At 42.7% G+C, this 21,388-nt stretch overlaps 1 protein-coding gene across 3 annotated transcripts in view; it reads left to right on the top strand.

Moving 5' to 3' along the window:
* Positions 1 to 21,388, top strand: part of ECPAS (Ecm29 proteasome adaptor and scaffold) — a 94,907-nt gene that overhangs the window by 41,368 nt on the left and 32,151 nt on the right. For all 3 annotated transcript variants that reach the window (XM_090038850.1, XM_090038848.1, XM_090038849.1), the window contains exons 10-24: positions 1,653 to 1,738; positions 2,064 to 2,142; positions 4,522 to 4,571; positions 5,134 to 5,200; positions 5,309 to 5,431; positions 6,629 to 6,732; positions 7,529 to 7,652; positions 8,761 to 8,841; positions 9,638 to 9,863; positions 10,450 to 10,541; positions 13,180 to 13,314; positions 14,570 to 14,732; positions 16,546 to 16,718; positions 17,364 to 17,465; positions 20,263 to 20,386. In XM_090038850.1, the coding sequence (XP_089894976.1) occupies positions 1,653 to 1,738; positions 2,064 to 2,142; positions 4,522 to 4,571; positions 5,134 to 5,200; positions 5,309 to 5,431; positions 6,629 to 6,732; positions 7,529 to 7,652; positions 8,761 to 8,841; positions 9,638 to 9,863; positions 10,450 to 10,541; positions 13,180 to 13,314; positions 14,570 to 14,732; positions 16,546 to 16,718; positions 17,364 to 17,465; positions 20,263 to 20,386 (1,729 nt within the window). The remainder of the gene's footprint in view (positions 1 to 1,652; positions 1,739 to 2,063; positions 2,143 to 4,521; positions 4,572 to 5,133; positions 5,201 to 5,308; positions 5,432 to 6,628; positions 6,733 to 7,528; positions 7,653 to 8,760; positions 8,842 to 9,637; positions 9,864 to 10,449; positions 10,542 to 13,179; positions 13,315 to 14,569; positions 14,733 to 16,545; positions 16,719 to 17,363; positions 17,466 to 20,262; positions 20,387 to 21,388) is intronic.

Raw genomic sequence — 21,388 nt, 5'->3', positions numbered from 1 at the left:
TTCAAATATAAGACAACGCTTTCCCTCAGCCAGCATGGGGAAGAAAGCTCCTCATCTTAACGTTCACATGCGAGGAAACCTCATTAAATACTTTGTCAATCATTAAACTGCTGCCAAAAGCAGCATGGGCTCAGTAATAGAAACCAACTGATTAAATACAGCCAACACTGAACATGACCATAAAACACATGGCCCATTTTGGGCAAAAATTCATCACTCACACAGCTGAGCTGTGCCTTTCTTTCCCACTTTCAATGATTCCTCTTTCTTTGCCAGCCTTAAAGTATCTGGCAAACATTACCAAACGGGGCTCCAGACATTTACTGTCTGTTGCTCCCTTTCAGCCTGTTGCGTATGGTTAGTGTGTCTCCACCCTCTGAAGCAGAGCTGGACCAGGTTGCCCTGCACCTCATCTGCATATAAGTCTTTAGAGTAGCGTTTCCCAACCTTCTTTACTCTGTGGTACGCTTACATGGCCTCCCACGGCACACTGACCAAGGATGGTGTGGGGGGGCGAACGAGCAGCCAAATGCCATGGAGCAGCGGGGTGGTTTGGGTGGCAAACGACTGAATGCTGCAGACTGGCGAGGTGGGGGTAGCAAGCGGCAGGAAGCGGATGGCACAGTGTTTGAATCGCTGACTGGAGCCATATCCCCCGTCTGTCTGCAGCAGCAGCAGGCAGGGGGCGTGGCTCCAGCCCAAAATGCCACAGCATACCGGTTGAGAAATGCTGCTAGAACTCGTGACAAGAACACTTTGTTCCAGTCATGAGTGAGGGGCTGACTAGCACATGTATCTTTGGTGTGGGCTATCTGGTGTATGCACACATACTGACCAGTCCTGAGCTGTGGGGTCACCATGGCTTGAAACACTGTTGACTATGGTGGGGCCCAGGCCAATGAACTATATAGTAAATCATGAGCTTTCTGGCTTTGAACTAACATTATGCATAGCTTGTACTATTTATAAGTAAGTACAAAAGTGCTGCTTAAATGTGTGTTTGTGGAGTACCTGTGCTAAAACTTGCAGCATTTAAAAAAAAAAAAAAAGTAAAATGCAGTAATTCTGGATGAACTAAGTCTGTGGGTACTCAAAATAATTTGCTTATGTGCAAATTATTACAAGCATGGTTTTTATTTAAAAGTCAGTTTTTTAAAATTTGCCCTTTACTTCCGTGTGCTCAGGAGGAGCAGGGCCTGACAGCAAGGGGTGGGAGGGTTCTGCAGGGGGAAGTAGTTGGAGGTACAGAGGGCAGGATGGCTACTTGACCTCCCTACCCCTCCAGATTTGGTTTCTCAGCCATAGCAGTGGGAGGGGGAATTTAAGGCATATTTCCAATAATTAGATTCTATATCTGGAAAATTATAATAAATTAATACATTTTCTATATATAGAATCTTATTATTGGGCGGTCATGTTACATTCAGGGTTATCTTATATTTGAGTAAATATGGTAGATTCTGTCCGTGGTAATCTTAACTTTGAAGTCGTCTTGAATGTGGGTAAATGTGGTGTGATCCAATTCCTTCAAGGCTTCAGTAAGAGTTGGAACTTAAATTAATGATTAACAATGCTTAGAGAAGGAAGGGTGACCAAATAATATTTAAAAATTAAATGGTCACTATATCTGATCTTCTCTTCCTTTCTGCCAGGTGGTGTATGATGGACTCTTTGGCGCAAATACAAATGCAAAACTGAGAACTCTGTCCTTGCAGTTTGTGCATCATATTTGTATAATGTAAGTCGTTTTGGTGGTTTATGGTAGTAAGGGCATTATTATTTCAAACATCTGGCACAGAGACAGTTTTGCTTGGTAAATATGAAAGGACAAAGTATTGTAAATGGGTCTGTAAGAATCTTTTTCCAAGATTAATTTGAGAAAATGCAGTATTTTATACTTTTTTATCTGTTGAGCAGCAATTCCAGCAGAACAGAAAGGATGTGCGAATGTGGGCCATTTACATAACACAGTTGTAGAGACTCTGAATTTCTGGCAGTGGGGTTTATAAGAGGTGCAAAATATACATTAACACAATTTTGTTTTCTTTTGTTTTTTATTCCAGTTGTCCAGAGAGTAAAATAAAGCCGCTTGGCCCAATGCTTTTAAACGGTCTTACAAAACTGATCAATGAATACAAAGAGGTGAGTTGAAAGGTTGCTGTAGAGTCATGCTTAATTTGACTAGTAGAAGCTGACAAAGAGTTGTAGAAGAGGCATATCAGTTCAAATCATACTTTGCATGTCTGTTTTTTAACTTGGCTGCACCCCCATTGAGAACCACTGTTGTGCAGCCTCAAGTTACATCAGTAGTTCTTAATCGGGGCGAAGCTGCGAGCAATGCTGCAGCCAGGTAGAACTGTCTCACTTGTGTATTTTGGGAGGAGCATGCTGGACCAGGAAGGGCTTTAGCAAAATTAGGGGCTCCTGCCTGCTCATAACACAGACCTTCCTGGTCTGTCTGGCTATGCATGAGGTGCACGGGGCAGTCTTGCCCAGTTGCAACAGTGGCACCCTTGAAAAGCTTTTGCGGCACCCTGGTTGAGAGCCACTGTTTTAGAGACCAGCTGCTTCAGAGAGGCATAAGCTTTCATAAATGACAACCTCTTTCATTCAGAGTTGTTTTAAGGCTCAGATTTTTAATCTCAAAGAATTTTTGCATTTGAGTGGAGAGGATGAGAAGAGCAAAAAAAAAAAAGGCAAGGGGCAGAGGAATGAGGAGAATGGGAGGAACCCGGGGAAAACAAACCCCTTGTGCAGGTTGGCATAGTGACTTCAGTGGGGTACTGGAATAAGATCTACTGATCTGAGTTGGTGTTAGCAGGTATGGGTCTCACCTTTCCTTGTGAAGGGTATGGCAAAAGTGCATTCAGGAAGAGCCATACCACTGCAGTGAATTAAGACACTGTAGTTTTTCACATAGAACTGCCCCAGAATATAATATACACCTTTTTTTTGAAATGCAGAAAGAAGAAAATATCTTTGAAGTAAATAACCGAGTAGCAGCAGATAGAGAACCTGCTCATTGTTCTGCTCCTTGTGGATCACTGCAGATTTACATGAACCATATTTACCCAAATCCAGGACAGCCCTGAATTTAAGAGGACCCACCAATAATTATTCTATAGATGGAATATTTATGAATTTGTTATAATTTTCCATGTATGAAATCTAATTATTGGAGGATCATCTTAAATTCGTCTTCACTAGTACTGCATCAGGGAAAGCAGTGGTGGCTGCCAAACAGTGGGGGAGGCAGTGAGGGGGGTCTGGTAGGACAAGTTGGGGGCAGGCAGTAAAGGGAGAGGCGGGCAGGGGGCAGTAAGGGTAGGTGGTGGTGTAAGCAGTGTAGTGGGGTGCAGAATGTTTGTTCCTTGCCACCTGTTCCCCTTCATGCTTCCCCTTCTCCATACCTGCCTCTCCTCAGAGTTGGGCTGTGCCCCTCCCCCTTCCTTAATCTCCCCCTCAGGTCACTTCTGCTCCCCTGCAGTCTGTGGTCCCTGCCTCCCCTTTCCCTATCACACCCTCCCCTTGCAGTCTCTACCCACCACCCCCTTGCCCTTCCCTTCCAGCTACAAGCCAGGCTGGGGCTGTGCTTTGTGCCCCGGTCTGGAGCAGGAATGGAACCTATTGGTGCCAGAGCAAGGGTAAGGAGTGGGGTGAGAAGGAGGGCAGAGGAGTTGGAGGCCGTGGGGGGTAGGGGAGAGCCCAAGGCTGAGGTGAGGGAAGAAGTTTCCTGAGAGGAAGATGGGGTGAAGAAGATGGTAGGGAGAGGAAGGTAGGGGCCCAAGCTTTGGGGGGGAAGAGGTAGGGCCTGCAGAGACAGTAAGGAAGCAGACAGCAGCTGCAGCTCTGGCGCAGCATGGGTTTGGGCCTGGAGCCACAGTAGTTGCTTCCCCCCCTCTCCCCAACCTGTCCCCTCATACTCGATTCCATGGGGCTTTTTCTCTCCCCCACCACTTACCAGGGGGAAGACGGACTTAGCTGATATCAAGGAAATATGGTATTTTTTGCCTACAATGCACACTTGAATTTCCAGCTGCTGGGGGGCAGGGAGTTGGGTGGGGAAGCTGTGCATTTGTATGCAAGAAAATACAGCAACCATTATCCTGGTGGTCCTGAAACTGATGGATTACAAATTTTGGCTGATTTTGAAAGTGATATCTGGGATCAGCAGAGGGTTTCTGCCACTTGGATACTGTTTCACAGAGCTGCCAAACCCCATCAGCTTTTTCTCCCTTGAAAAATACAGTTAGTAGAGGCCAGAGAGCTGGACTTTTGTGTCATTGCTTATAATTTTCTGTTTCTGCAGGAAGAATAAAATCCATCTGTTCTTCAGTTACAAGATGCTTTGCTCTAGGATTTAATTATTTTGTTTTCATGGGTTCCCTGAAACCCTATTTAAGAGACTTGGGGATAGGATATAAAGTACAAGTGTAATAATAAAGGGATAGATGTGACTGCATGTCGTCTCTCTCATGGCTCTTTCTGCTGATTTGACTCTGTTGTTTTTTATAATTCAAGGACCCCAAACTGCTGTCAATGGCATATTCAGCTGTTGGAAAACTCTCCAGGTAACTGAAGCACATTTTAAGTAATGGGATGTCAGATAACTTTTCCAAAGCAATTTAATAATTTGGCAGCATGAGAGCTTCATGCCACATGGCAGTTTGTAGCTCACAACACCATGCAGAAGCTTGTGATATCTCTAGAGGTGTAAAATGATGAATGGGGGCCGATTGATAAGCTAGGAGTTACCAGTAGTAGTTCAGGAAACCATATGTGGAACTTCAAATATTGTTCTGCTTTTGAGAGTGCCAGAAATAAATGCACCTCACGTGCCACTGTGCATGAAGGTCAGCAGGTCGTGTTCAGAAACTGACCTCCAAGCTGGCTATCAGATTGGCTTTCTCTATAGAACATTTGGATTTCTGAACCAGACTGAGAGATTCTTAGTTAGAATAATTGCTTAGTTAGAAAAATTGCTTGGTTGTGAAAACCAGGCTTCTTAGAGTGCATATGAAGGCTGAGGTAAGAAGTAAAGAGTGATACGCATAGCAGAGCACAGCTTTGGTTTCATTCTTGATTTTTAAATTTAAAAAAATTTATACTTACACCATGTGATTTCTGTTTCAGCCGAATGCCTCAGCTCTTTACGAAGGACATAGCTCTTGTGCAGCAGTTCTTTGAAGCTTTGTGCAAGGTAGGGGATAGTTTGGGTCTGGGAAAAGGCTGATATTTTAGATAGTATACTTAAATTTTTGAGGGATACACATCAGAGTAATGGAATTCTCTTGTTTCTGTATTACAGGAAGAGCCTGATACCAGACTTGCTATTCAGGAAGCCTTGTCTATGATGGTTGGTGCATATAGTAGTTTAGAAGGAGCACAGCGTACGCTTATGGAAGCTCTTGTGGCTTCATATCTAATAAAGGTATTATATCTAATAAAGGTATTATATTGGAGTCAAAATGAGATCTTTTTTTTTTAAATGGCATACACTGATAGTATCTTTAACATTATTATGTTTTGTTAGAAACATTCTTGTCTCTCATAGTATGCTCTCATTGGTAGAGCTGCATAGAGGCCTTGTGTATAATGAAATGAAGCGCTTTAGAATGTTTAGTGACTTGAATAATAAACCCCCACTTCTCCAAATCCCAGGCCTGGGTTTTTAAAATTACTTCCATATGTGAAGTTGCTGTGATTAGAGAGGTGCTGGTGTATGCATTTCCAGTGACTGTAAGTAACTATATACATTAGGCAGGCAAATACAAGACCGTTTTGCCCACGCATTCTAAAATTCTGGCCCTCAAGGCAATATCATTTTAAGATGAAAACCCTCTGGTCGTAAAACATATTTCTCCAGTCCTTGCACAGAGGATGGGATTTGTTGAACCATTAGTTCTTTTCATATCTGGCTATTCTGATCCTGTTTGCGGTTCAGTTTTTTTTTTTTTTTAGTCCTGCACTGTTTTACTCTTCTCAAAACTGCTTGTATGAAAATACTCAGATAAGAGGTTTTATGACAAATGTTTGTGCGTCCTAAAAGTGTGTGTGTGTGTGTGTGTGTGTGTGTGTGATTACACATATTTAATAATCCATGTTGAGCTTAATGTTAGAAAAAAAATGTGATATTTTGGGGTACCCCCCCATTTTTCTTTTTCAGGAAAAATCAGTTTAGGATAGTCAGAGACGATCCCAGCAGGGCTCGGGGCAAAGCAGCCTGCCTGGGGGCCCCCCCTCCCTGTCCCACGGCATACTTACATTGGGGAGTAAAAGCCCTGGCATACCGGATGTGGCGGGATGGGTGGTGGCTGGAACAAGCAAAGAGTAATCCAGCCCGCTGGCTGGGCAGATGACCTAAATTGCAGCTGCAGCCTCTCTGCCCAGCTTTGCGAGACCCCCCCAAAATGCAGGGCCTGGGGCAGTTGCCTCAGTTCATCCCCCCCACCCCTCTGGGGACGGCCCTGGGGATAGTAGTCTTTATTTTTCTAAGTAATTGAGGCACGGTATTGTCCCAGATAAAGATACTGTTAAGGCTGATCACATTTGTGTAAAAGAACTATAATTACATTCATTTAAATTCCCACTTCAGTGATACCTTTGTTTTATTTTTATTTTTTTAAAGCCTGAAGTCCAAGTACGTCAGGTGGCTGTGAAATTTGCCAGCACAGTGTTTCCTCCAGATCACATCCCTTCCCGATACTTGCTCCTGCTGGCTGCTGGAGATCCGTAAGTTTCAGCAAGGGTCAACTTTCACATTTAGGCTATAATAAAATAATTCAGTGCAGTGGTTTGGACATGGTGCTGTAGCATTAATGACAGTCTTGCAGAGTGGTACCTCTGACTTTATTGGGGTTTTAGTGCTAAAAGGCAGCACAAGCAAGCTAAAGAGGAACAGGAGAACAAATAATCTTATGTAGTTAACAATGTAAAATGGCAGAAGGTGAGGTTAGGTGCTGCTTTTTTTTTTTTTAAAGTGCACTGAAAGAGGAAAACTCAAACTGCTCACACTTTGATCTACTCAGCTAGCATGTAGTGAATCAGTTGCAGGTAGCATGTTTTTCATTGGACTGAATTAGTGTTGTTTCAGGAGCAGCTGCTTTACTTAAACGCTTAGGGATTAATGTTCTACATATGTTGGCAATGGATAAGAAACTCAAAATGAATGTGGGGGAGGGGGAGGAGAGGAAGAGAAGGAAAAACAAAGCTTCTCCTTCCAGGGAAGTAGGAAGACCAACAGTTGAAGATGGATAGTGTAGCATGGTGAGGAGGTGATAATGTTGGGTAGAACAAAGATGTTACAATAAGTAAATAAAGAAGGTTGATCACAATGGTATCTTCCTCCTAGAATCAAAATGTTATTAAATATCTTCAGCTGCACCTTTACTTAGGAAAACCTCTTTCCCTAAAATCTCTTCCTTTTGCCCCCATCTTCCTGAAAAATTCCCTCTTGCTCTTCATTAAGTCATGCTTATTGTAACCTGATACATCAGTGGTTTCTGTTTCTCATTTTCCCTTTTGAAAGACGTGAAGAGGTGCACGGAGAAGCACAGCGCGTACTAAGAACATTCCCTGGGAAAAATGAAAAGGAAAGTGCTGGGAAACAGATGCCTTCGTTCCCAGAAATGGTCCATTACATTCAGGACAAGGTACTGCCTTTCAGCTCAGGTGATACACTAAGGCAGGATTTAGACTGTGGCTTTTACTATCTTACATAGTAACGATTGCAGGGGTCCATCCGTTAAAGTATTATTAACTGAAATCTTAGTAAAGACCAAACTCTAACCCTTTTTTCACCATCATTTTTTTTTTTTTAATTTCTTTGGTTCCCATGATTTTATTACCTCACAAGGGATCCAGAGAGTCCTTCAGCCTAGACAGGGTCTGCATCAAAAGTGTGAAAAATGAGAAATATTCCCCTTCGTACATGCACACACATTATAACTCCTGATCTTGGAATCTAAGAGTGAGGTTTAGTGTTCAGAGGCTGGCATTCAGCTTGGTGCTCCAGGATGTCATCTACTGATTAATCTTGGTTATTTGCTTAACAGCCCTGTGATTCATTGGGGCCCAGATTTAGTGATGAGTGTGACATGCTTGATTTCAGTGGGATTTGAGCATGCATTTAAAGTTAAACATATTCTTTAGCATTTTGCTAAAGCCAAGCTTAGAGATGTGTTGTACACTGATAAGCTAATACTTGAGTACCTTGTTGGAGCATTGTGAAGTGTAGAGCTGGTTGAAAGAATTCTGACAAATTTTTCAGTTAAAAATGCCAATTTAGGGGAGGGCAATGCAAGCTCAATTCACAAAACAAAATGCATGGGAACTTGTTGATACATTTCCACTTGAAACTAGGCAGATTTCTTGCCAGGTCTTCTATCTCCCCAGCCAATGGCCTTCCATGGAGCAGGAGCTTCTTGGACTCCCTGAGAGGTGGACATCTTAAAGAACCAGCTGACCTGGGAGTTGGAGAGCTCTTGCTTCCAGGCTTTTAGCTTGTCAGTAGCTCCTGGATGGTGCAGGGGGCTGCAGAGCCACAGCTGTCAGACCATTGGCTCCCTACCAGCCTGGGAGCGTTAGACCTGGGGAATTTTCTTGGCATTTTGTTTTGATTTGAAGGCAAAATGTATAATACAACAGTTGAAATTAAATTAAATTAAAGAAACAAAGGTAGTAATGCAGTTAGTGGTTGTAGCAGAATTTCAAGGAAATAAGCCAGCTGCAGCATTTTAAGTTTTCCACCTGTTTGTTTAGGCCTCTCACCGAATGAAAACACCGGCTAAATATATGACTGGAACTGCAGTCCTGCCTTTCAATCCTGCTACATTTGGGGAGGTAAATACCTGTCTTTACTCCACTAGTGACAAACTTGTTATGTGTTGTTATTTAACTTAAGGGAAAGCATGAGGAGGCAGTGGTTATGGGGGTAAGACCTGGGATTTGTAAGATCTCAGTTCACTTCTTGAATGAATTCTGTGAACTCGACCAGTATCCTTAAAAAGGGAGATTCAGGGCAGGTTAGTAGCTGGCTAGCCTATCTATTTCAAGGAATATTGTTTATGAAGAGGGCCTTGCCCCTGTCTTTGAAGTACTCCTGCCATCCAAACCTCACAGCTCCTTCCAACAGTGTTCCTAATGCAGCTGTCTGCCCTAGACATTTTTCTCCCAACTTGGTAGCAGCTAGCTGGACAGCAGATGTCAGTGATGAAGCTGGGGCTCAGTGGTCCAAGTTCAGAACTGGTCACTTGTTAGCAATTGTGTTTTGAGTCCAATATGTGCCCAGCTGTTTGGAAAAAGATGCAGGTTGCCCCAATTCAAATGCTTATTTGGATTTGACGTAGATAATTTGACTTATGAATAAACAGAACTACTGTTGTCAATGTTGAGTTTGCACCTGCAGACTGATCTTTGTATTGCAGAAAGTAGTCCCAAAATGTATTTTAACAAATTATAGAGCATATTCAGTAATGTAGCATGGCTTTTCCCCTTAAACTTAGTTAAAAAGTGAACTGTATTGTCTTGGTTGAGTTGTGTACAGCCTCTTGCTTTCTCTTCTGCTCAGACTTCAGAATAATTTTCCTGCAACTCTTTGAGCTATCTCTAGCCCTGTATTTTTCTCTTCTTTGTTTAGATAGTCCTGTACCTGCGAATGTGTCTTGCTCACAGTGCAGGCGTGTTGCCAGCTTCTCAGAACCTAGCTGACATGCAAGACCATGCTCCAGCAATTGGACGTTACATTAGAAATCTAATGTCTGGCAATCACATATCCTCCTCTTCATCTTCCTCAAAAAGTGGAGAAACCAACCCCGTACAGATATATATTGGTCTCCTTCAGCAACTGTTATCTGGTGTTGGAGGTGAGGAACCCAAGGCCACTGCCAAGAAAAGAAGAAAAGGCTTTTCTTAACTTACGGTTGAGCTTTGGCCAGCTATACTCAATACCCTGAACTTTGCTTCATTGACAGCCAGGTTTACGTTATAAACTAACCCGAGCCATTCTAACCCAATTCATGGTATAGGCTTGTTGCCTTGTGCTGCACCATTGTGAAGGGGTGCCTGGGTGCGGGTGCTCTAACAGTATCCATAGATGGGAGGTCAACATTTCAGGCTGTTGGTTCATGTTCATTATGTTTGTCACCTAATTATTCCCTTTGTTTAACAAACTTCTCATTCAACTTGTGACATTTTGGGGGGAAATTAGACTGGTTAAAAATAACTTGTGTTATTTAAAACATGTTGGAAATACTCATTCTGGTATTAACACTTTGCTTGTCTGATGTCTGTAAGAGACAGAAATTAAGTATGGCCTCAGTTATCTGGGATCTGTATGTTACATTGCTTGATTAAGGCATCATCTACTTGTTTTTTTATCTTTATTGTAAATATATAATGGTAAACATTGAACTTTATCTTGTATAACCTGACTCTCTAATTATTGTGTAGGTTTGCCAGTCATGTACTGCCTCCTAGAAGTTGTTTCGGTGTATCCAGAAAAACTTGCTGCCAGATTTGTAGATAAAATAGATTGGATAAAGGTATGTTGAATATACATATAGGTTTTTGGGTCATATGAGCAAAATCTGACATTTCTTTGGGAGGGAGGGGTGTTGAATCAAAAACACATTGTCAAGTTAGTCACATTCTCATCTAATTTTTTTTTACTGACTTGTTAGAGGGAATCCTTAAAGTGACACTGAAAGAAGTGAGAATGAGAGTTTTCGTTTCTTTTTATTGCATTCATTTGCACATTTAACTGTACTCACTGTATACTCAGTCAGTCTTTCCCTTCATGAGAAGCCTCCCATAAACACCAAGGGTCTTGTTAAACCTTTACACTGCGCACCACACAAATGTTGATTGGCTTAGTGCTAGTTTGCAGGCACACTTTCAACTTGAGCAGCACATCTGTTGGGTGTGGCCTCACTAATGGAACAGGGACTGGGTTATGCAAATCAGAAGACAATCCTGCCCTGAAGTGGTGTAATTTTGAGCCATGTAACAAGTGCTTTAAGCCACTTAAAAGTGTTAACATAAAAATATCCAGGGGTTAAGAGCTCTAGGAGCAGATGTTTTAGGAAGTTGGGCAAGACTAGGATTGAGAACCCCCTTGTGGGGGCTCCTCCCTCTAGGAGCTGGTCTTCAGTAGGGAAGGGGACCTCTTCCCCCTTGTGGTGTTTCACCTGTGGCTGTGAGACCCAGTTCTCGCTTGCTCACTCACTGGCAAGTTACAGTGAGCAATTAAAGTAAAATTGAATATAAAGTAATATAATGACATATTTGCATATTTCCAGTGTACGGTATGCAAATAAGTTATTTGCTTCTGTTGTCCACTGTAACTGGCCAGTGAGCGAATGAGAACTGGGTCTCATTAAAGAAAAAGAATTAAGGAATAATAATATTCCTGGCAATACTATACCCAGGCATTGGGGAAGGAGGGACATCCCCAAGTTCCCCCAGGCACTTGGGGAGAAACTTAGGCATCTGGGGGCCCCTGGGCCCAGCTGCCCCATGTGTTAATTTGCCAAGTCTGGGAGCTACCCAACATTAACATGTAACAAAGCCCCAGGAGATAAATACTTTTCTTAAAGGCATTTCTGAAAAAATCTGTGGCTATCCATTTATCTGGGGTGTAAACTGTATGGCTTTTACCAGCTAGGGAAAGGGAAGTAACACTTTTAAATTTTAATTCTTTTTTAAATCACTTTGGTTGGAACTTGTTTAGTCTCCAGAAAAGGTCACAGGACTAAAGCAAATCAACTGAAAAATGCTGGTGAATAATCTCCAAAGGCCAGACTTGTTCTTCCCAACTTCTCTCTTAATTCAACTTCTTTCACACATCCCCTCAAGTGGCATGTTAACATTTTACAGAGACTGCACTGCAGTGCCTTTACCTTGATGGATGATCTATCTGAAATGCAATTTTCTTCCTTTCTTTTCTTTCTTTAAACTTGAATTTTATAATAATTGCAAGTGTCTCTCCAACTTTCCTCATGAATGTACAGAATGTAATACCTTTATTATTGATTTAAAGATTGAGTACCTAATATGAAAGAGCCCAGTTTTCAGAAATGGTTTATGTGATTTTTTGCTTGCTAACGATTGGTTATGTTCTGACTCCAGGCCTTTTAGACCCATTGGCAGAAGTGCATTCAAAAGTGATGTCCTATTTGCCATTTGCTCATTAATTGGAAGTTTATCTTGGCTAGTAAGAGAATAGATTATTTACCAGCATTTTTATTTCCTAAACCTGTTCTGAATCTAATATACACTGAGTCTTCTTTCTCTTTTTGATTACTTATTTTCTGCTGGGTTACAGATTTGCTGGATCTTATTTTTAGGCAGGAACTAAGGCCATTTACTTTCCTTATATTAGTAGACTTCGAGCCAGATCCTCTGTTAACAGAAAACAAGGTAGTTCCATTCCTCCTTTGTTGTGATTGTGTTACCTTTTCAGATTTGGCCACAGAGATATTGCTCAAGCAGCTCTTTAGAGGAAGGCAGTTTCATTATGCTGATGCAGGTTTTGAATTGACCTGTAATTCTAGTTTTGGGACTTCTGTGATAAATCTCACTAGGGTGACTGTTTTTCCTGTTGATATGGTTCCTTGAAGCCTTTAATTTGAATTTTGTATACATATTTTTTCATGTAAAACAAAATGTACCAAAGGTTGATTTTTTGTGAAAACAAGGTTACAAATTAAAAATCAAGAATTAATGTTTATATTATATTTGCTAACACTGTTATAATAATCTTAACTTTTTAACAACTTGGATGGTAAAGATATCACTTGCACACATACAATATGGGTGAATTAATTTAACTGTGAGAACTGTAGGGTGTTTTTGTGTGCATGTTTAAACTGTTCATCCTTACAGTGCATTCTCAACTGTTCTGTGTGTTATCCTTAAAACCTTTGCATTAAAGCCTACCCGACAGCACTACAGAACTGAAGAATTGTCTTGTAAAATGTCAATTTTTTTTTTTTAGCTGAATGTGGGTGGTAAATATGAAATGGGTCCTAAATATGGTAATAAGTAAAAATGTTTAAAGGGTATAAAAGATTTAAGAATAAAATCTGGATTTTATGCTGAGTAGCTGCATCAGAACTGTGTTCGTGCTATTGCATAGTGTAGTAGGTTTGGTGTTTGTGATAATTTTTAAAAATTCTGCAGAGCCTGATGAACACAAGCAAGGAAGAGATGCGTGAACTGGCAGCACTGTTTTATTCTGTTGTGTTGTCAACAATGTCTGGAAATGAACTCAAGTCCTCTGTACAGCAACTGATCAAGACTGCTAAAGACAATCATGTAATTATGGTCTCTCTCTCTCTTTTTTGGCCAGTTTTTAATGTTGAAGATATGCTGACAGCATATCCTGAGTATACTAGCTTTATCATTTGTTTAAAGCAAAAAAACAGTATTGAACTAATTGGTTTCTAATTAAAGGTGGGGAAAGGGTTTGTTACGCAGGAGCAGAACATCTTCCTAAGTGAATGAATCATTGGTGCTCTGCTCAGTTTGGTCAAGTGATCTGTTTTTGACATTTCTCATGTCATGGCATTTCCTAATCAGTAGAATCAGGAACAATTGTTAATAATTTAATCAGCTGAATATTCATAATCCTATAAGATGGTGGGTTGCACTAGCTACTTTGGGAAGTTATTTAATTCTTTATTCATGAGCAATTAAAGATGCCCACAAAAGAAAAATGTTTAACTTATTACTCATCACTATCCTGGCTTCCCTTTACCAGAAGGCAATGAAAGTTTGTCTAGCCCAGCATCCTCTGCTAGATGCGGCCTGACTTCTTTCCCTCCTCACAGTGGATTAGTTAGCAGCCTCCCACCTCCTATAACTGCTGTCATTACTAAGTGAATTTTTCTTCCCTCTTTCTGGAACCCTGGTCCCTCATCTTTTCCTTTGGATTTTATCTGAGCCTCTTCACTAACAAAATGAAGGGATTTAAATTCACTTCTTTAAAGAATGCAGATAGTTTTAATTTTTGATGTGGTTTGCATACCTGAGTCTCAGAAAAGAACTGGATTTCCTAAGCTAAGCTTCCCCAAATATATATCTTATTAGCTGTATAAGTTCAGTAGCCTGCTGCAGGACAGTTGAAATTAGACATACAAATTTGTTGAAAAGATATTATAATATTTTTAACAGCGATTTGGCAAAGTGTAGCCCTGACTGGGCATTGCACTGTGTTGACTCGCATTCAGAAAGTATGTAATCTATATAAATATTAAACATGTTTCTACAGTAAATTAAGAGGAGATTTTCAGAATTTTCTACAGGATTTAGGAAAGCAGGTTCCAATGAATATTTTAAAAGGACTTGTCCCCCTAAGTTGCTTAGATGCTTTTGAAAATAGCTGCTGAAAGTTTGTATTAGTAAAGTAACATTGGCAGAGCCCAAAATCCCCAGAGCCCCTACATGTATGCAGTAGCTCAGAATTGCCTTGGTATATCAATCCATTAGGACTGCATATAAGTCTGTTTTATATCAAATACTTGGTTGCATCCGTGTCCATCAGTAAACTGAATGTTGGTATTGTCTGTAGAACCCAGAGGTCCAACATGGTGCCTTGTTGGCTTTGGGATTCACAGTAGGAAGGTACCTGGCTAAAAAGAAAATTGGGATGATGGAGCTACAGGATATGGAGCCAAATACTGATGTCATACCAGAACAAGAACAGCTCATAAAGACTACAACAGAAACGATAGGTAACTTAACACTTTGGGTACTGTGTGCATAGATTCACTTTGCTTCTGGTACAGGATGTTTCTTAAGTTGGTGTTGTTGACTGACAATCATCTTGATTCCAAATAACTGTCTGATGGACTTGTTGGTCTAATGAAATGTCTCCTAGGCTGTTATCTGGTCTGAGTGCACAAATATAAACAATACTGTCTGTTCAAAATAATTAAGTCTGTCATATGTGATAGACTACTATATGTCTACATGTCACTGGTAGGTATTGTAGGGTTTTGGACATCTCTTGCCTAGTGGTTTACCCCCTTGCAATGTCAGGGTGAGATCTTAAGAAAAGCATTACTTGCAGAATCGGTTGCTTGTTCCCTTTCCCCTGCCACGTCTTAATGTTCTTCCTGGGAGATGGTGTCTGCAGGTATCCTGTGAGATCTCACTCGTTTGGATTCTATATGGGCCTCCAACCTCCCTTTTACCCCCCACCCTTGCTGCATCCAGGACCAGAACTGGTGTTGTTGCCTTGGAGCTCACTTTGCTTGGATGATAGGTTCTCACGCGTGCTGTCCATTCTTGGTATAAGTTGCTCCCCAGTCGTCAGCCTGTTCTCAGCCATTCTTTGGCACAAGCTAATGTCCCCACAACTAACCTCATCACAGATTCTCAGAACGCAGTTCTTTCAACAATAACTTAGGAAATTAAAGTTCAGTCAACCAGCCTCTGCTGGTATACTCTCGTGGCTACTGGGTCTTGCCACACATTGAGTTGGGGCTTTTCAGTGCCTTGCTGTGTCCCTCTGACCCAATTGGGTCCTCTCTGGGCACCTGCCCAGTCAGCTGCCGCTCCTGGCCTCGATGCTGTCTGGGACTTCAAGTCCTGTCTTATAATTATGGCTTCAGCCCTCCTGCGGACTGCTCTTGCACTGACAGATCCCTTTCAGGCTCTGACTAGCCTCAGGGGAGTTGAGACTTCCCTACTAAGCCTAACGTCACCTCCCAGCTCCCGTCGCCACTCTTCCCCACCAGGTACCTCTGAGCTCCAACACTGCCTGTCCTGTTGGGGCTCTGGGCCCTTCTCTGACCCTTTCTTCACCAGGGCGCACAGCTGGCTCAGCTCTCTGGGTGAGCCGCATGCAACTTCCCTGCCACTCTTCACCAGGGTGCACAGCTGGATGAACTCCTCTGGAGAGCCATGTGCAGCTTCCCAGCTGCTTTTCACCGGAGCGCACAGCTGGCTCTGCTCTCCAAGCAAGCCACGTGCAGCTTCCTGGCTCCACCCTGTTTCTGCAGGCTCCTTTGCTCCTTACAGCCATTCCAGCTGGATGCTGTCCAGCTCACTGCCTGCCCTTTGCCTGTCTGGCATCTTTCTGCGGCTCCACCTTCCCAGCGAGCTGCTCCGAAGCTCTCTTCTCTAAGTTTCCCGCCCCTTGTGGCATTTTCCCGCGGCTTCTCAAGCCTTCCCTCCTCGATGCATGCTGCATTGATCCTCTTCCAGCCCATTTGTTCTCTGGGCCCCGCCCCCTTCTCCCTGCAGGCTCAGGTTGCTCTGGAGCTGTCACGCCAGAGCCAGCCTCTCTCCCCCTGCCAATGTGGGAAAGGGAGAGTGATGAAAAACCCCATTGGCAGTCTCCTGCCTTTTCACACTACAGGTGTGTACTTCTAGTACAGTCTCCTTTGTGTAATACCGTTTTTACTTCAATGTAATCCCATTGACTTTACTCCTGATGCTTTCTCTTAGAAAGGAGAAGAAAACCTAATCTTTATTCTAAGAAGCTTAGATACTTGACAATAGTGAAGACAAAAATCAGGATATCCTGTTGGTTCTTTATAGGTTCCTTTCTGGACAGCACCTCCCCGCTCCTGGTAGTAGCTGCTTGTACAGCCCTTGGGGAGATTGGTCGGAATGGCCCCTTGCCAATCCCCAATGAAGGCAGTGGATTTACAAAGCTGCATCTTGTGGAAAGCCTGTTGGCCAGAATCCCATCTAGCAAGGAAACTAATAAGGTAAGATTTTTTTTGTGATCTATGTTTATTTCTCTCCAAGTTCATTTGTGTGAGGAAGAGTAGCTGGCAATCTTGGATTTTTTGGGGTCAAATTTAAAATATCAGTGTCACGCCTTAAGCACGAAGTACACAGCCGTGGTTTAACTCTATTCCTCCTGAATTCAATGGGATTTTTAATCACTGACTTCAGTGGGAGCAGAATTATTATTTACCCAATGCCCATCCTGGGTAAATAATAATAGCCTGTGTTTTATAAAGGAGGATGGTGGGGATGAAGCAAAGATGATGTAATTTTGACTAAAAATTAGGAAGAGCTTTTGTCAGCAAGGTATTTTAAGTGAGGCAATGCTTTTCAAATGGAGGGAGAACAAACCACAGCAAGTGGGGTGCTTTGCAGTATGTGTGGTTTTTGTTCTGTACCATAGGGAAAAGTCATGCCTTGTCGTGATGATGACCTGAATGACCCAATAGGTCTTTTCCATATCTGATTACTAGAAGTCCAGTACCCTACAGATGAATATCTTGTGCTTAAACTAGTAAGGAAGTGTGAAAGAGTAATAGTAAAAACAGTGGTTTTCAATCCAAATTGAAAATACAGCTGTTGGATTTATGGGGGGAAAATTAGTGATTTATTTTTCTTTTAAGTTGAAAGAACGAGCGATACAAACACTGGGTTACTTCCCAGTGGGAGATGGAGACTTTCTCCACCAGAAACTACTATTGCAAGGACTCATGGATTCTGTGGAGGTAAGGCACTTCCATTATGTTATCCTTTGTCATTTTGGGAGAGTTTCTGTTAAAATTCATCTTCCAAAGGCCCTGGGCCATTTAAAACTTTTTTTTTTTTAAATCCGCTTTCTTGTTTTAAAGCAGGTGGTGACACTAAGTTTATGGCTGTAAAGCTCTACTGTAAAATGTTCTAGAAAAGCTAAACATGCATTTACAGTTTTAGATCCCTGTCCTACCCACATTTACGTAATATGTTGTTCCACTAACGGTTGTTTTCTGCGTGTAAAATTATCCAAGTGGACAAGTGCTTTCAGTAACTGGGCCTTGGGGGGCCACTTTTTAAAAAATATAAATAATGATTTTCCAAAATATTTTAGAGAGGCAGGATAAAAATATCTTGTTTTTCTCAGAAATACATTAGCTAATGTGGCTCACTTGAATTGAGCATTGTATAAAATGATTTGGGAATGTTTTATGTTAATTTTGGGCCACAGTTGCTTGTTGTAAATGTACATTCTTCTGGTTTGCATAACATTTTTCAGAACATAGTTAATTGCAGAACAGTATCCTGGAAGGCAGAATTTAAAGCTTCTTGAATGTTAGGATAGCGTGTTCTGTGCTTGCAAGTTGTTTCTTCCTTTTTTGCTTGATCACATTCACATAGGATTCATCAGTACAGAAATGATGAGAACATCCTGTTCAGATATTAACAATGATTATTTCCAGTGCAACTCTTATCATCCTAATGGAAGTTCAAAAGAGGGAAATATGTTTGCTTTAGGGAAGTGCTGACCTTAGCTTGAGAAGCTTATTTTGAACAAAACCATGGCGTTGATTTTTGCCAATAAAAAATCCCAGGAAGTCAGCGGTAAGCTTAAGGGTGCTCAGCATATTTGATGATGGGATCCTAAAGCTAGAAGTAGCAGAAAAAAGCATGAGCAATTCTGCTCTTTATACAGGTGAAGGGAATAGAGAAAGAGGTATTAGAGGGACATGGACCACAGTTAAATTCTATTCAGTGGCCCTTTGTAAATGGAGGGCAAATTTCATGCATCTTTTCAGTTTAGAAGATTAACTTTTATTAGTAGATGTTTTGGATAGGGAATCCAGGAAAAAGATGACAAAGTTGAGATGGAAATACAAAGCGCCCGAGCGAGGGACTAACAATTGAGGGATGGGGGAGAGGAGGGGAACGCGACTAGGTTACATACCATACAGTGTTAGCCAACTAAGCCCGGGGGTGCGGGGGATGTGGAAGGGGGAAGGGGAGGGGGGAGTTGTGACACTGAGAGGTACTACTTGGCTGCTCAGCCAAACTGGAAAGCAAGTTAAAAACACTTTGTTTTCAGGTGCTCTAGGAAGGAGAATTTATTTTTACTACAGTCCATTAATGCCTCAGCAACACTTGCTAATGACTGTCAGATCCGTTGTTATTTAGGAAGTGGACATTTTTTTCATTGATGCTGGATCACTATATGCCCCTTGATTCCTGAAATGAACATGTGCAGATCAGACCTGATGATTTTTAGTAGAGGTGCATTGGTCCGATACTGGATTGGCACCGATATAAAGAAAATTGGCTATATTGGAAATTGGCCCGATGCAGCCAATAATTTGGCTAATAAATGCCTGTGCGTGTGTACAGCCATAGCACAGCATGCAGGCAGTGAGAAGTACAGCCTGGCAGCTTGGAGAGCTGTGTCCAGCTGGTAAGTCCATTGTGGTGAAAGGGAAGGGGAGGTGTGGGGGTACAGATCAATGGCACCTGCGGTGAGGGAGGGAGTGGGGCTGAGGCTAGGGCAGGGCATGGGATGGAGCTGCAGCTCATCTGGAGTGCATGGGGGGGTGCGTGTTCCTTCCCCCCTCCCCGGATCTGTGTGGGGCAGGGCAGGTTGGCTGCAGCTCCTGGCTGGAGCTGGAGCTGTGCCAGGCTCTTCCTGGCAAGGGCTGGGCTTGGGGCCAGTGGTGGTGTTAGGGGGCCTATGTGGGGGTCTGGAGCCACTCGAAATTTCACCCTCCCAGTGCTGCCATCACCCACCCAGTACAGCACTGGCTCTTTCTGTCATGTGGGTGGAGGTGGAGATTGAGCTGGGGCTGTGTTGGGCAGGCAGGCAGCGGCAGCACTGGGACAGGGGTTGAGGGGGCTACGGCATAATTTGAGGTGGCTGCAGCCCCCTGTAGCCCCTCCCAGTGCACCTCTGCCTGTCCCAAGCCCAGCCCCTGCCGAGAAAAGCCCAGCTCAGGCTCGGCTCCAGCCGGCAGCTCCAGCCCGCCCGCCCTGCCCCGCGCTGTCCCCTCACCCCCCTGGATGAGATGTGGCTCTGTCCCATGCCCTGCCCTGCACAGCTGGGCACCCTGCACCACTCCCTCCCTCACCATGGCGCATGTTGATCTACCCCTCCATGCCCCTTCCCTCCCTCCTCCCCTTCCACCATAACAACTTACCAGCTGGACACAGCTGCATTGGATCGGTATTGGTTGATACGCCTCCTTAAAAATCGGCTACCAGTATCAGCCCCCAAAATCTCTGTTGGTGCCTCCCTAATTTTCAGTGATGCACTATAGAGAGACCAGCAAACAGTGTGAAAGACAGATTTTTCAAAACCACCCATGGGATTGGATATTCAGTACCCTTCATTTTTTTTTAAAAGATTAAACATAAAACTCATTCAGGGAGGTTTTTGAAAATCTTAGCAATAGCATCAGCAGTAGTTCTGCATGTAGAATTGAGTTGAGGATTAAGAATTGCAAGGTGTTTCTAATTAATGGTGTGTTATAAAAAATACAGTGAATGAGGTCTTGCTATATTTTTCAGGCCAAGCAAATAGAACTCCAGTTCACAGTTGGGGAAGCCATTACCAGTGCTGCAATTGGAACCAGCTCAGTGGCTGCTCGTGATGCTTGGATGATCACAGAGGAAGAATATACTCCCCCAGCAGGTAAGCAGAGCCAATGTGGGAGATTTGGAGATGGAAGGAGGACTTATGCAGCCCAGGCTTTCAAGGTGCTGTATAGGGGTGTGCAAAACGGGCAGTATTGCATTCGGATTTGGCCCAGTTCGGGGGGACAGTGATTTGATTTGCTGATTCAAATCACTGTCCCAATTAGATTCTGATTTGTAGAATCAGCGATTTGGCCATAGACACAGTTTTATATGTTTTTTCTATATACCTCGAGATACCAGGTATGACTTGTGAACGCTGAGATGGTGGGGCGGATGGAGCATCCCACGGGAGGGGGTCCCCTTACGCTTGGTGGTGGACCCACAAATGGACCGGAAGTACTTCTGGGTCTGCCGCTGAGCGTATGGGGGCCCCCCCTGTGTTCCTGTGGGATGCTCCATGCACCGTGCCAGCTCGCCATTCACAAACCATGGCTGGTACCCCGAGGTACGTAGAAAAAACATATAAAGCCGTGTGTATGGCCAAATCGTTGAATTTCTCCAAATCAAATCGGAGACTTCCAATTTGGCTGCTGAATCAGGCCAAATCTCTGAGTCGATTTGGAGACCAAAGCATTGGACAGCCCCAGTGCTAAGTACTTTCCCAGACCCAAATTATTGTCATTGTGTTAGATAAGCACTAATATTTTTAGCGGGCTGTTCAGCATTTTGCTGGCCTAGGTTCTTTTCTAGTCCATTTGCCTGTTACTTCAGAGGGTGTTTTTTCTTATTTTTTTTGAATGGACAATGAAGTAAAGGGAAACTACTTGGGTGGGAGGGGGAGGGGAGATGTCAAAGCACATACTAATTAAAATAGCTTCTAAATGAAGTACAGTTAACTAACTGCTATTTTACATTGCACTTCTATTGTTTTATTGACCCTTTTATGCTTAAGACTGACCAAACCTTTATAAAACAGTAAGAGCTAAATTTTCCAAAGCAGACTTCAACTTTAAGACCTGCAGTTTTTCCGAGATCAAATGTAAACATTTTTCCTGTG

This window comes from Crocodylus siamensis, chromosome 3 (assembly GCF_052110815.1).
Source record: "Crocodylus siamensis isolate JL-2025a chromosome 3, ASM5211081v1, whole genome shotgun sequence".
Lineage (NCBI taxonomy): Eukaryota > Metazoa > Chordata > Crocodylia > Crocodylidae > Crocodylus > Crocodylus siamensis.
The sequence above is the reverse complement of the archived record's forward strand: the minus strand, read 5'-3'. Positions and strand labels throughout refer to the sequence as shown.